General features: G+C 32.3%; 1 protein-coding gene across 1 annotated transcript; it reads right to left on the bottom strand.

Annotated features, from left to right (window-relative positions):
* On the bottom strand, positions 13019-14490 carry LOC105173248 (phospholipase A(1) DAD1, chloroplastic). Its single transcript, XM_020698092.1, has one exon. The coding sequence runs from the start codon at positions 14448-14450 to the stop codon at positions 13131-13133; it is 1320 nt and encodes a 439-aa protein (XP_020553751.1). The 5' UTR covers positions 14451-14490; the 3' UTR covers positions 13019-13130.

Here is a 15990-nt window from a genome sequence, read left to right as displayed (position 1 = left end):
AAGCAGTCTCCTAGGCAATGGAACAAAAAGTTTGATCAATTTATGCATTCCTTAGAATTTAAAAACAGTGCATATGATCCTTGCCTGTACTTTAAGTATGTCAATAATGTGCCTATTTTTCTTGTCCTATATGTAGATGACATGTTAATTGCCAGCTCTTGTCTAAGCATGATTAAAGAGTTACAGAAAAATTTGTGTAAAACTTTTGAAATGAAGGATTTAGGAGATGCTAAAAAGATACTTGGAATGAACATTGAAAGAAATAGGTCCAATTCATCTATTTTCTTAAATCAAACACCTTATATTCAAAGTATTCTTGAAAAGTTTTCTATGTCAACTTCTAAACCTTCTTCTGTGCCTCTTGCTGCTCACTTCCAGTTAAGTAAGGATCAGTGTCCAAAAACTGATTCTGAAAAAGAAAAGATGAATAAAGTGCCCTATTCTAATGCTATTGGTTCTGTCATGTATTTAATGGTTAGTACCCGACCTGATATTGCTTATTCTGTTAGCTGCTTGAGTAGGTATATGTCAAACCCTGGCTCTCCCCATTGGGAAGCCTTGAAACATCTTTTAAGATATCTTAATGGTACTAAGAAACTTGGTATAAACTTTTCAAAAAGTCCTAATGGAGCTAAACTTGTTGGGTATGTAGATTCTAACTATGCAAATGATAGAGATAGCAGAAAATCTACTACTTCATACATTTTTACTTTATGTGATGCATGTATAAGCTGGAAGTCTCAGCTACAAAACATTGTGGCCCTTTCAACCACTGAGGCTGAATATATTGCCACTACTGAGGCAATAAAGGAAGCCATTTGGTTAAAAGGATTACTTTCAGAAATTGGTTTTCTAAAAGAAAAACTCACTGTTTTCTCTGATAGTCAGTCAAGCATCCAACTTTGCAAAAATCCAGTTTTTCATTATAGGACTAAGCATATAGACGTAAGGTACCACTTCATTCGAGATGTGATAAATAAAGGTTTGATAAATCTTGAAAAAATAAAGTCTGCTGATAATCCTGCTGATATGGGCACTAAAAGCTTATCTTTGGAAAAGTTTAAAAGCTGTCTTGATATACTTAATATCTGAACTGTTATTCTGTAACCAGTTTCTTTCTTGCAGGGACCATCCTTTAGGCGATGATGAAAGCCTGAAACCCACCACCTTGGTTTGGACCAAGGTGGAAATTGTTGGGAAAATTTGGCCCAAACCAAAGGTGATGGGCCCTCACTTCGGACGGCCAAATCACACATGGCCCTGTGGGCCACTTACTCTCTTGACCCGACCCACAAAAGGTTCGACCCATTGACCCTACATATTTATACCTAATCTCGGTCAAACCCTAACTCATTTCTGCCTCTTCCTTCTCCCTCCCGAACCCTGGTCTCTCTCGTCTCTTCGGGTTCTTCCCATAACCCCTGGAGTCCTGTGTAACCTCCCCTTCCCAATAATGGCCGTTTCCCGGCCATTAATGGACAGCCCGTTTATATGGCTGGTCTGTTTTGGTTCGTGGGGATAAGCCGAAAACCGAACTCTCTCTTCTCCTGTCTCTCTGATACTCTGATATTGCCTTTGTGGCATAAGCCTCCGTGGTTATCTTAAAGCCTTTGTGGCATTCTCCTTTGTGGTTGAAATAGAACCTTTGTGGTTCGGTTTGCCTGAGTGGCTTGTGTGATTTGAGCAACCAGTGAGGTGCTCAACCTTTGGCCTTGTGTAGGCCTTGGGTTTTACGGCTCCTGAGCCTTACAGTTGTCTTTGACCCCGTTTATTGTTATCTTATTGTTTCTGGTTTATTTCTGGTTTCTGTTGTGCTATTCCTTAGATTACTTGTAATTCGTTATAGGAAAGCCTGTAATATTAAGTTATTGTTAATTTCTGTAACTGTGTAACGTGTTGTAATTGTGCCGGAGATCGATCCACTCCTTACAGAGGAGTTTGAGATGGACGCATTGTCTGCTCCCTTGTGAGGCGCTTTTTCAAGATTAAATTGTAAAATTTATATAAACTCAAAATAAATAATATATACCTCACGCAATGAAATATTAATTGAATTACAAATCACGTCATTAACAATTCATTAAAGAGGAAAGAAATATCAAATAAAATTGAATCCACGTTGTTAGTGGAGTATCAGTAGACCATAACATCTGATGATTTACTCTACGTTAGAGCACTCAAGTTTGTAGAAGAACAGTTAACGCGTCATTCGAGAAAACACGTGTTATCGCGTCGTTTTCAACGTATGGAGAAGTCGTGCATGCCTGTTAGGTAAGTCGCTATATATAGAAAAACTAAGGAACGGATTATCTGTACATGGGATTCGTTACGGCGGAGAGAAAAGGACAAAAAATCAATTTCTTTTGAACCTTCCCTATCCATAATAATAATAAGGATGTATTATATTTAAATCTTATCAAAAACTTATAAAATTATACTTTCGCCCCAAATATTCTCAAAATTACATGTGTAGCTCATTCGAGAATATTCTATTACAACTATATCCCTACCGTTAGTATTTGAATAAAAAATATTGATCTCAAAAGTAAAAGAATTCATGATAAATTATTGACAATATAGCTAATTTTTTTATTTATCAACGACTATTTTTTTATCAACAATAATAATTTAAAAGTACTAGTTTATTACAGTTACACTATTTTGATTTTATATATATATATATATATATATATTTTACATTTACTCCTTATAAGAATAACACTATTCTGACTTTATATATATATATATATATATATATTTTACATTTACTCCTTATAAGAATAAAAAATATTACTATTGTATTTTTTTGAATAAATTATAGAGGAAATTACAACCAAGTCCATGAAATTTAACATAGTTACAAATATATTTTCGTTGTTTGAAAAATTATAGATATCCCAATATTTTTAACGTATGTCTAACAACTAGCCTATTCAGTAAACATTCATTAGGTCTCCATCCAATTTCTATGATGAACTAAATAAAATACTCTTTTAGAGAATTATAATTTTATGTATTTTTTAAAAAAAATTAAAGTATTTTTATTCACTAATATTCACTATGGATTGTTTTTTAAAATACTTCTGTAAAAAGATTTCAGTAAGGGTAAAATAGTAATGTCCACCTCGTCGTTTAACTAAAGGTGATCAAAAAATTTTAAAACGGCCCAAAACGGCCCGACCAAACCGAATCAAATCGTTTTTTATAATTTATTTTTCAAACCGCAATTCTAAATTTAAAATAAAATCGCAGCATACTATTGATTTGATTTTAATTTAAAACTTAAAAAAATCGTCAGAAACCAAATCGCACTGCTAAATATATAATTAATTTTAAAATTATGTATATAATAATTTGATAAAATAATCTCATTCTGGTAAAATTTATATTTGAACTTTATACAAAAAAGAATATATTTAATTCTTTAAGCCCTTTCAAGTTTTAAGACCATTTGATGATTGTCTTAATTTTTTATTCATTTTTTCTCCATTTTTTTTTTGTCCCCCTTTTCTCTTCTCTCTTTTCTTTCTTACTGGTTTTTTTTGTTCTGTCTTTCTTCCTTCTATATCTTTTTTTTTTTTCTAAAAGCGACATTAGTCCTTATTGGATTAAGTGTTTCCTTGTTTGATTAATATATATGATCTTATATTTTAATTTATTTAAAATTGTGGAGAGTGTTGATGGTCTATGGTGCAAAATTTATTGCTTGCTACATACAAACACTTATTTCATTTCTTGATTTTTGTTGGTCTCAATGTTTTATTTTTGTTATAAATATTATTACCGTCAAAACTGCACAAAACCACACCTTTGAATTTGGTTTTAAAAATGACAATTTTAAAAATTATTTTAAAAATCCACCAATGGCAATTCGATTTGAAAATAGATTTAAAAACATCAAAATCATACCGTTAGCACCCTACGTTTAACGGCTACATAATTATTTTTTTATTTGAGTGGGGCATTTGTAATTTTTCAAACAACAAGTATTCATGCCAAACACAGGAAAGGGAACTGTAATTTAATTTGAATTATACAGATTGGAAAATGAGGAATAAAATTAAAACTTATATTATTTGTTTTACGTCATTATTTTTCATCGAAATCATCATAAAAAAAGGGTACAATTACAAATAAAAAATTTTCGAAGAAAATACAAATATAATTTTATATTTTTCTGATGAAATTTAAGTATAATTAATTATAACAATTATTATGAATCTTGACTGATACGAGGACGCAAGGTGAATAGTAAGGTATAATTTGCTTAGATCTTGAATTCTTGAATTAGGCTAATGATTGGGTGCGGGTAGTTATTTGTACAATCTCCAATAAATAATTTACACGTGTGTGAGTGGACGATGATGTGATTTGAATATTATCATAATATTTTATTTTTTTTTTGAAGAAATGTATAGTCATAATTATTGATAAAGATAGAAGTTTTGATTTTCATGAGTTACCCAATTTTGTGTACCTTTTGTTGGAGTCGGTGTTTGACGTGGTCCACGATCGAAGGAGGAAACTTAGTTCTATGGCTAAATAATGTACACCACATGTTTATATTATATAAGTACACGATCAGTATGATATGTTGTATTTTGTGTGTATATAATAAATAATATTATATATTTTATAAATAAAAATAAAATATATAAATTGATAAATTATATTTTGAAAAAAAAGAAGGAAAAGGAAAAAGAATCAAAAGAATATTAATTTAAAGTATTATGGACATAATAGAAGAATTGGTGGAGTGATTTTGTTAAAAAAATAGTAATTACAATTAACTTTTAAAATTATTAAATTAAGAATATATTTGTTTATATTTAAATATATTTGTTTATATTTAAAAGGACAAAATTCATAAAACTCTCCTGTGCTTTAAAAAATTTGCAAAAAAGTCCTCTTGTTATAAGAATAGGCTAAAAGCCCCCCTATGTTTTGTAAAACTCAACTCAACCGCTCCTTCTGCGTTAAATTCAATTAACGGTGTTAATTTTTTTAGAAAATAATCGTTATACCCTTACTTAATATATATTATTTTTTATTTTAATGACCGTTGGATCTTCTTTGATCAAATATTGATCGTTTAGATTTTAAAAAATAAAAGATCTAGATTCAACAAATTATTTAATTTATATTATATATATATAATTTAAATTTAAAAAATATATTATTATTATATATATAAAAAAAAAACTAACTACCTCCACTGCTTCCCCCGCTGCCACCGGCCGGCCACCGGAGAACTGCGCTGGCGCATCTCCCTTCACGACCACCACCCGTTCGACTCGCCGTCGCACGATCGGTCTAACCATAGTACGCGTGCCATGAAATTCCCTCCGAAGCGCCACCATGGCACCCTTGAAATCCATTGGTTCGCCCAACATATCGCCGCCACCTTCTCTCTAAAATTTCGGATCCGTTACCTAGAGTCGCCGACCGCCGCACATACCATTCGATTCCCATTTATGAGACGAACATTTCCCCTCAAATAATTGGGGATTCCATCAACCATAGATTTGGGCTACTACCATGACCACCGAAGCTTTCTCCCGTGGATTCACCGTCACCGAAGCGACCCATGGTCGCGGAGCACCACCAATCGCTTCGCCTCCTCCTTGCAAATCGAATGAGCCCCCTCCCACCTATTTTCATCAACTCTATGCATAGATCTCAAAATCTCAAGCCTCAACAAGCCGTCGTCGATCGTGCTGTCGTTCCTCCGCTATCTGACGGCCGTTTGTAGGCAGAGAACCACCATTGGCCTCACCTAACCAGGGCGAACATGCCTCTCCTATTAGAAGTGACCATCGGAGCCTCGATGAATTGGCCCATTATTTTTAATTTTTTAATTAATTAAAATATATTTTAGTTAATTAAGAATATTTTAAATAATTATAATAATTAAATATTTTAACTAATTAAGAATAATTATAATAATTAAATATATATTTTAATTAATTAGAAATAATTTAGATTTAACAATTATAAAATTATTTGAATTTCAATATAATTTAATTTAATATTTAATATTAAATAAATTAAATATAATTAATATTTCAATTAAATTTAATACCTATTTTTTAGGGGGAGAAATAGCAAAAAAAAAAAAATACAAAATAAGTCAAAAAGCCCTTTGTATGTTATATAGACCCATAAAGGAATATTTTAGTTCAAAGTGTCATTAAATATGGACTTAAATAGCAGAAAATGACTACGAAATGCACTAGACCCGCGTATCTTCCACTTTCCGTTAGTTGTTAACAAAATATAAATTTTTTGCTAACTAAAACAAAACAGGAGGGGGGTTTTAGCCTATTTTCAAAATATGAGGGTATTTTTTGCAAACTTCTTAAAATACAGTGAAGTTTTATGCATTTTATCCTATTTAAAAACTGATGCGGCAATATTACTAGCCGACATGTGTGTAGAGTGTCATTATTTTTTATATTAATATAGATGAAATACATTTTCATTTAATAGAAGTATTTTTGTATAGTTTGAACTTTGAATTATGGATGATTTTTCTTCTTTTTTGATATGTGTTTTGGATTCTAGTTTCACCTGAACAACACTTTGAATTTTTTTTATATATTTATATGTATACTTGTTAATATTTTATTTTAAAATTCCATATGATGAATAAATTAATATTTTTATTAATTAAATAATAATATAAAAATAAGTTTTAATGCATATATAAGTAGCTCAAACCCTAAAAGTTTAAATATTATCTTAAAGCCTAAAATATGCACATATCAATATATAATTTACAAGTACTGTCTCCGAAATATAACATAATTATAAATATCTTTTTATTATTTAAAAAATTATAAATACCTTTTCGATTTTATCGTCCATTTAACAAAACTCCATTCCGTAAGTCTCTATTTGATTTTCATCCATTTTTATAGTGAATTGACTAAAATGTTCTTTTGAGTTATAAATTATAATTTTATATACATTTTTTAGAATTTTTGTAAATACTTTATGGACTAAATATGCACTATGAATTATATACTCCACCCACCCTCGAGGATTTATTTATATTTTTTAAATATTTGTTTAAAAAAATTAGCAAGGATAAAATAGTAATTTCCACCTCACCTCTAGAGGTTACATAATTATTTTTTATTTAAGAATAATATTTATAATTTATCAAACAACAAAAGAATATCGTAGTTATGCCAAATCTCAAATGAGGTAGCTGTAAATTATCCAATATTTTATTATAAAATTCATATTACATCTCATATTACACTTTTTTTAAATGCACTCTATATAAAAAAGTTACATTATCTATATATATTTTTCGATAAATTCAATTTTTCATATACCGATCGGACACATTGTATTGCAAATAACATTATATATGAAGCAATATTTCCTGATTCTCTAAGAAAATTTAATTTATGTTACATTTGAATTGAAAATTCTTCGAACTTATTTAGATAATTTTAAATTTTTTTATTTTAATTTTAAACTATATTTTATAAAATTTAATATATTTTAATTTACACGTGTTAAAGAAATAGCCACAAAAAACCCTGTAAATTTTGAAATCCTGCAAAAAAGACCCTCTCCGTCCAAAACTTACGAAAGATGCTGGGGAAATGAGAATGGGGGCCTTTTTTTACTCTATTTCAACTTTTTTGATAGTGTAAAGGTCTAAAATACCCTTCCCCTCCCACTACATATATACTTAACTTCCTCCCACAAATATACTACACAAAATTCGGGTTTTGGGCTGCTGCATGCTTACTTTTCTCGAGGTGAAAAATTCTAATTATTTATTTAACATTAATTTTTTAAAAATATTTATTTATGATATTTATTTATTGTTCTTTTTGTAGCATGTCTTTTGCTTCTCGAAAATCCGCTTCGAGAGATGAAAAAATTGAATTACGATATAGAAATCTAAAGTGTTATTGCCAGAAAATGCCGCAATTAGAGTTGTAGAACCAAGCAAAGAAAGTGAGGAGAAATTATCTTGTAATTGTAGAACAAATGAATGAAAAATTTTTTGTTAGTTGGACCCTATTAGTATTTCTGAAAAATTTTCACAGTCAACATCAATACAATCTACTAAATTCGAAGAAGAAGCCCAGTCTAGACAGATGAAAATGGAGGACGATTTTGATGAAGTACTATTATTATATGCAAGGATTTGACATCTAATATCAAGAAACTTGAAGCAAATGAACGAATGATGAAGGCGCTTTTTTTAGTTCTTCTTGTTTTGTTTGTTGCAATATTGTTCAAGTAGTTTTATGTTATAATTTAACGGATGTATTTTGGATGTTTGCAATTGAAGTTGATTCCATTTTGGATGTATTTAAATTGATTCCTTGTAATATATACTTGAAGAACAAAGTAGTACCAAAAAAACCAAAAAATATGAACAATTAAATTTCCTGTAGCACAACAAAACACTTAGCTAAATAATCATTCACTGTAGCACAACAAAACACTTAAACAATGTCATGTTAGAATACTAAAGCTTCGCCAAAACACTTAATACTTCATTGTACCACAACTTAAATAAAGTCCATCTTACATTGCAAAAGCTGCTGCCAAAATACTTAGCTATAACATATACTGTGCATAACATAACGAAAGACTTAAATTCCTCCAATGTTCATACCAAAATATTTGCATGATGTGCATACATTTCTACGGCCATTTCAATCTTTCTTTCTAGATGCATCTTGCCCTTTGGATGAGCTTGACCCAATGCTTGGCCTATACGAGGAAGAAAGGCTTTACAACTGATTAGTCAAAGTTGGCCTGCTGGATCGACAACACTCTCTCTGGAAATTGGTACTCGTACTTGAACCTTCAGATCTTTTTTGTATTTTTGTTGGTGTAGATATCGGGACTAGTTGTTTTCTCCTTCTTGAAGCATTAGACATTGGCACATTGTTGTTGGATGGTGGTTGGCTAGTTGCAGGTTCATTGTCTAGGTTCTAAGGGCATCTAAACCAACAATATTTTGATTAATTTACAGGTGGAATATTATTATGAATGAAACCAAAATTCAAGTTCTATAAATCTACTTACCTCAAATAGTGAACTGAATTTTGTAGACCTTGGTGGCACAAAAGTTAACCTTTGAAAAACTCCATGCGTATGTAGGATATAATAATTGATGTATGAATGTTGAGTAAATGATGGCTTTTCATTTGTTTTTCAAGATATGAAAATTGTAACAAATATACCTCATTTGTCCTTGATTGTGAAGCTTGAGTTTATCCTTGTGGTATCTGTAGGAAATGAATTTTCATCTCATTTAGTGAATAATGAAAACATTATTTACACGAATACATACATCATGAAGGGGAAATAATGGTTCAGTTTGTGACTGTGCAAACTGCAGAGGATATATGTAAGTTTAAATCAATTCTAATTGTCAAAATTTATATTTGAAAATTGTTGAAAAATATCTCTTCTGAAGGAAACAGTGGCTCAGACTGTGAAAATTGGTTATGACTATTAGGAGCAATAATTTGAATAAGATATATTTAAGTTAAAATCATCATAATTTATGTGTAAGTCATATTTAAAATATACCTCATTTAGGTTAATCCCTTTACTTTATTGTGGCATTTTTGTTGCACGTGATGTTCCAGCTCCATCTATTGAAAAATGTGGATGCTGAAAAAAGACAAAAAAGCTGTTAGAGTTTACTATGCAAATATGTATTATATTAGTGTATAAAGTTACAATACATGTGTTTCTCATGAGTTTGGATGAGGAGGGTTGGTGCAGCTTCTTTTATTATATCCTGTTTTAAGGCAGATATCACATGTGTGTGTTAAGCCCTTTCTTGACACTCTTCCAGTCTCTCTAATATCATTTTCATCCCTTCGCCTGTGTCTCTGTTGCTCCGTTGCCCTTTCTTTTCTTTTTTTTTTGTTCTCTCACAAATGCTCTTATTGTTCTGAATATTTTTCTTGCATGGTCAGGTGGTCTATTTTCAAATATATCATCATCTAGAGGACCCTCTAGATCTTCCAGCATCCAAGGAGGACATTCAGATGCTGTTGACCCCCCAAAACTGGAACCATTCCCATCCCCCTCTTCACCAACCTGTTCTGCTCACCCCCTTCAACTCCAACATGTTCCCCTTCACCACCATTAACTCCATGTTCCCTCTCAACCTGTTCACTTATGTTAGTTTGTATATTCTCAAACAAAGGTGAAGTATTATCGAAATGGTGTATAGATTCAGAATTGTGTAAAGAGGTTGTGTTATTTGTATGTTTTCAGAAGTATAAAAGTCAAATTTAGGGTCATTTATGGTTTCATCAGGAACTGGGACATTAATTTCAGCTTCTGGGTTTAAGAACTCAAAGTCATCATGAAAAGGGAGTAAGGTTATTTGTTCTTCTGTAAAAATGATATTACCCTAAGTATCAATAACTACTAGTGGGTCATTATCTAAAATATATAGGAATTACACTCAACTCCTTATAATCTCTCAACAGTTCTTTAATATCATCATCCCTATTCAACATCCTAAATCCATTATCTAAAGTGTGTCCAGGTAGGCAATAATAAACAACCACATTTAGCCCCTTATCCCCTGCTTTAACATACATTTCTATTAAGTTCCCATAATATAATCTCTCCTTATCCACATTTGGAAACCATACTCTACTACCACCTATATATTTAATTATAGATACCCATTCAATTACACTACCAAGCCAAATAACAAAATCAGCATAATCAGCCAACACCATTCTGCAATTAAATATACAAATAATAAATTCAGCAACCAATCCATACAAATGGTGACACAACCCCTTTGCAGATAATTGTTAATTAAATGAGCATAAATACAACAATTTTTCATTCATACTTTGTAGAAAACTACCAAGACAAAAATTGTTAATTAAAGGGGTGTGGGGACTAAAAGACACGTTATCAAATGTTGCAGACAACTATCAAATATTTAAATAAACATAAATACAACAAAACAGACAATTATCCAATATTTTATATGAAAATAAAGACAACAAACAAATATAAAATATAATTTTTCAAGCAAATGGGGTTTGCAAATTTTCAATAAATATTCGGTCAAAAAGGTAGGAAAACATACCTTTTCAAACTGTTGTGCCTTTGAATGTGTTGTCTCAACAGCTTGATTTTTAACCTATGATTTGTCATAGAAATAAACTTATAATTATTAACTTATGATACATACGGATGATTGTAAAACTCTCTGATTTTATATTATTCTTCCCATTGTCACCATTATCACAATAACTTCACCATAACTCTCGGATTTTACTATTCCCAATAGAACTCTCGGATTTTTTTAACTTTTTTCTTCAAAATCACTCATCTAATGGTGAAAATGGTATCACTGCCTCTTGTTTTTCTTTTATTAAGATGATAAAATACCAACAAACAATAAGCAACCCCAAACCTAAGCAAACAAAGGAGAATTTTTCAAGAAATCCAAATTCGCAAACCCTAATTTTACTTTGTCTTCCCAATCAATAGCTTCACAAAACTCGATCTTAAAGCTAAAACTACTAAACTTGTGCAAGTAATGGATAATTTTGCAAGATTTAAACCCATAAATTGCAAGCCCTAACTTGTCGGTGTCGTCGTCTTCCCCTCCTTTCCCAACTCCTGTCTCGCGTCTGAAGGAAGAAAACGACATCTTCCCCTTTTTTTTTCTTTACTGCAGTAATAAGTAATAAGAGTATAACGGGAAATCAAGGAAAAATTACCTTCGTTAGCTAGCAAAGATGGAATTGAGCAAGTGAGAAATATTTACAATTATAAGGGTGTTTTTTTCATATAAAAATAACACGGGGGGTTTTTTGCTGAGTTTTCATAACATAGGGGGGTTTTATGCAATTTTTTCTTTACATTTCCCAAAATGCGATGAGTATCGAATCCACCAAAATAATTCCTATGAACACTTTTGTAGAAGTGTGAGCAGGGTCGAATCCACAGGGATTGATTTTAAATTAATTCCTTCAAAAATAAAAATAATTTGGTGGATTTTTTACTGTGAAGAAGAATAAAAATAAAAATTAAATTAAACTAAAGGGCTAATAAAATTAGAATAGGTAAATATAAGAGAAGAGTATTCCAGTCAAATACAGGATCATGCTTAATTCCATTGGTTGATTATAGATGCAAAGATAACAATCATTCATGATAGATAAATTGGTTATGGCCATTGATGTGAGCTAACGACCTCACATTTCCTTACCTTGTACATAGTCAGGAACGTCTGTTGACTAAACCCCTAATAAGTAAATAACATTGGGAACGTTCTCAATATTTAATTTACCGACAGCATTAAGAACTAGAAAGGTCTAATTCTAACCAATAAATTCCTACGATGATTTATTTAAGTTATATTGTCTCATTCCCCATAATATAATCGAAAATTTCTACATAATCAATTATGTTTTGTTACCACTAGTTATTGAATTAAGTTTTCTGGACAAATAAAAGTCAAGAAGCTGCTTTTCACTTTTTCAGCATATACTACCAGCAAACTAATTAGTTACATTTCCCAAAAAGCTCTATCATTCTATACATGAAAAATGCAGTTTCCATAACTTGCCTGCTTAAATTAATCTGGAAGCTGGCTTGTCCCCTTGCTTCTACAGTAGCTTTCTTGGACTTATAAGTTACTAAGTAGCTAAAAGTCATGAAGCAGCTGTTTTTTGTGTTTGGTGATGTTGTCTATGTAAATTTATAACTTAACGATTAGATCACACACGATCATTGTTATGTTTTAAGTCACAATTCATATAGATACAAATTCACATAGACGTCACTAAATTTCTACTGTTGTTTTGTGATTGCTGACTTTCTTTGTATTATATACCGATCACATGGTAAATATATTTTACTTATTAAATAATTAGTTCAAATTCGACCGAACTCTATATAGGTAGAATTTAAAAAAGAGTCAATTCTCTAGTGGCAAAAATCTTGCCTGCTTAAATTAATCTGGAAGCTGCCCTTCCCTCTATGTATTTACAGTTAATAATTAGTATATATGCAGAATCATAATCTGAATCAGGATCAGGGGAAGCACTTAAACAACTTTTATCTAAAATCCAAAGCTGCTGTGCTGCTTCTCCCTACGCTGTGGCTCTGAGTGGGCAACTTGAGCTGCTCACAAGATTGTCCACCAAGTGTAGATACGTCTTGAGATCGTGGCACGTTGCTACGTTCCCGCTGCTTAGATGTGGGCAGTCTCTGCTGCTTAGCCTCAGCTCCTTTCCGATCTCGGCGTACACCCACTGCGTGTCTTCGACCCGTTTCTGCAGCCAATTCGACGTTTTTGTGGTGTTTTCCTCTAGCACGAATCCGGGAACTTTGGTTATGGGATCGTCGCAATTGACAATTCTTAGCACTTTCGTGCCGCTCTTTTCTAGCTGGCATCGGAAGCTCTTATTCCCGACTCTCGGCCCTCCGAATGAGACGACGGTCACTAATGGCGCGTGTTTGAATGTAGTGGTAATGTCGTGTGCCGTCAGCGTCGCCAGTGCCGCCCCCAGGCTGTGCCCCGTCACCGTGATGCTAAGAGGCTCATCGGCATATTTGTGGACGATTCTCTCGATTTCCTCTCGTATTGAATCTTGTAGGCTCGAGCGTCGGCCTCTGCTCGACGTGTATAGGCTCAGAAACCCACTCTGCACCATTGGTTCGCAGTTGTCCGGTGACATGTCAGCAGGCAGGCTAGTCAGCGTCGCACGCAGGTTCTCAAGCCACTCCATACACGTGGCCGTGCCTCGGTAGGCTATCACCACGTCGCGACGTCCAAGTCTAGCGATCTCGTCCTTGTCATTGCACACGGCAACATACCCAATCCAGCTGAACTGATTGGACATCCAATTAGGTATCCTGTGATCAGCCCAGTCCGGCAAGTGGACTCCGCAGGTGGCGTACAAACTCTTGGTCACCTTGTACCCTTTCTTGCCCATCCCACACTGTGTCAGCATCGAGCACTTGGGGTATCTACACATGGCGTACCCCAATGATGACGTGTCGAAGTCAAAGCACCGATACGCAGCCTCAACAAACTCCCCGTACCTCAAAATCTCGGCCCGGAGGCCGTCATCCAGAGGGTCAAGCAAGCCCTCCCAATCATTAATCCCTTGGAACTCCATCCACTTGTGACGAATAAGCTTGCCCGCTTTGGGATTAACAAAGCATTGCTCAGAGTCCCACGAATTTGTCCTGATCTTCACACTAGCATTAATCTTCGTGCTAGATTTTCGCGACCGTAATGCCTGTTGGTTAGGATTCATCGTCAAGAAGGCATTGCATGGGCGTAGGACGCCTACAACGTGCTTCATATTGGGTTGAAGGATCAGGAGAGAATGGAGATGAAGTGAGTAATAGGTAGATTTGATGATGTTGAAGTTGTGAAAGTAGACATATTTTAGGGGTTGCATGATGAAAATGAAGTTGTGGTTATATATACATATATATAGAGAGAGAGAGAGAAGAGAGAGAGAGGATGATGGATGAGTGCATCAGAATAGTATTGATGGGACGGTGGTTTCAGGCTTCAGGCACTTGGGATAATATATTCATGGGATAGATTTGTGGGGACAACAACAAAGGAATGCAGACTAGCTAGCAATGGGATTTGTTTGAATCTATTACACCCTCCGTCCTCCCAAGATTTATCACTTTTTCATAGAAAAACGCCATCTTGGTGTAATTACATATAAATTTTGATTGGTTTAAATAATTATATTTAATATTTTTAGTATTTGTATTCGTTTAAATAATAAATTGCTTCATTAGTTAAAAATTATTGATTTTGCTTGTGTATAATTTTCACACGCGCTAAGAATGTCAGAAGGTACACCTTTTTTTTTATTAAAAAAAATTGTTTGACCTGTAATAAGTCAATAGTAAGTCAATCGAGAGTAAATCTGAATTTATTTATTTTTGATAACAGTAGCAAATTTCATGAATTTTAACAAACAAAAGATCTATTTGTTAGACAAGAATGAGCATAAGGGTGTATTAGATGTAATTTTTCAGACTATAAGTCCGAAGATTTATATAATTACACTAAATTTTAGATGAGTGCAATGTAATTATTTTGCGATTCGGAACTATATTATCAACTCCAAAAATAAATTATCTATCTATTTAAATTTAATACAATATTTCATATAAAATCATATCAAAACAATAATATACGAACAAAGGAAAATTTTGAATCCAAATTAAAATTTAATTATATATTTATTTAAAATAATTAATTCGATTCGATGAAATAGGATATGGATTACTCGGTATTCCTACGGTTGGGGGAATTTGAGTGGGACCCCATGGAGGTGTGGCGGGAATCGGCGGCCAATTGGGAGAAGTTTCCGACCAGAAAAGAGAGAGCCACGTGGCGTTCCCGGGACGCGTGATGAGGTGGGCATACTTTATAAACACTTTGACTATGTTTGATTTCATATTTGAATATTTCTCGATTTATTTTTGTATTTTTATGTTTTATTTTTTTATATTTTTTAATTTTTTATATATAATATATATTTATATATATAATATAAAATAAATATGATTTGATAATAAACAGTAATGTTTATCTCTAAAAAATTCAATATTGAACATATAATATTTATAGTTTGAAAAATTATATTTAGTACATTTGAGTTTTGTTTCTATCTAAAAAATAAGTCCATGCGTTAGTTCATTGAATTGATGATACTAACAAAACAACTGAATAAAAATTTATATTTATCCCCAATTGCTTTATTGTATGTCAAATAAATTTTTTTATAATTAAGTTGTTCTTATAATCCTCACATGTTAGAGGTATATTCTCACGGTTATAAGGATAATTTAGTCACAAAAGATTAATTTACTTAACTTGAAAAAAGTCAGTAATTAGACAACCGAAGGTAAATATCAATTTTTATTCAATATTTTGTTAACATTACCAAATCCAATAAATTTGACTAATAG

This window comes from Sesamum indicum, linkage group LG11 (genome assembly GCF_000512975.1).
Source record: "Sesamum indicum cultivar Zhongzhi No. 13 linkage group LG11, S_indicum_v1.0, whole genome shotgun sequence".
Lineage (NCBI taxonomy): Eukaryota > Viridiplantae > Streptophyta > Magnoliopsida > Lamiales > Pedaliaceae > Sesamum > Sesamum indicum.
The sequence above is the reverse complement of the archived record's forward strand: the minus strand, read 5'-3'. Positions and strand labels throughout refer to the sequence as shown.

Excerpts from the sequence above, each read along its gene's own strand:
- LOC105173248 (XM_020698092.1), bottom strand. The coding sequence starts at position 14,450 with ATGCAACCCCTAAAATATGTCTACTTTCACAACTTCAACATCATCAAA.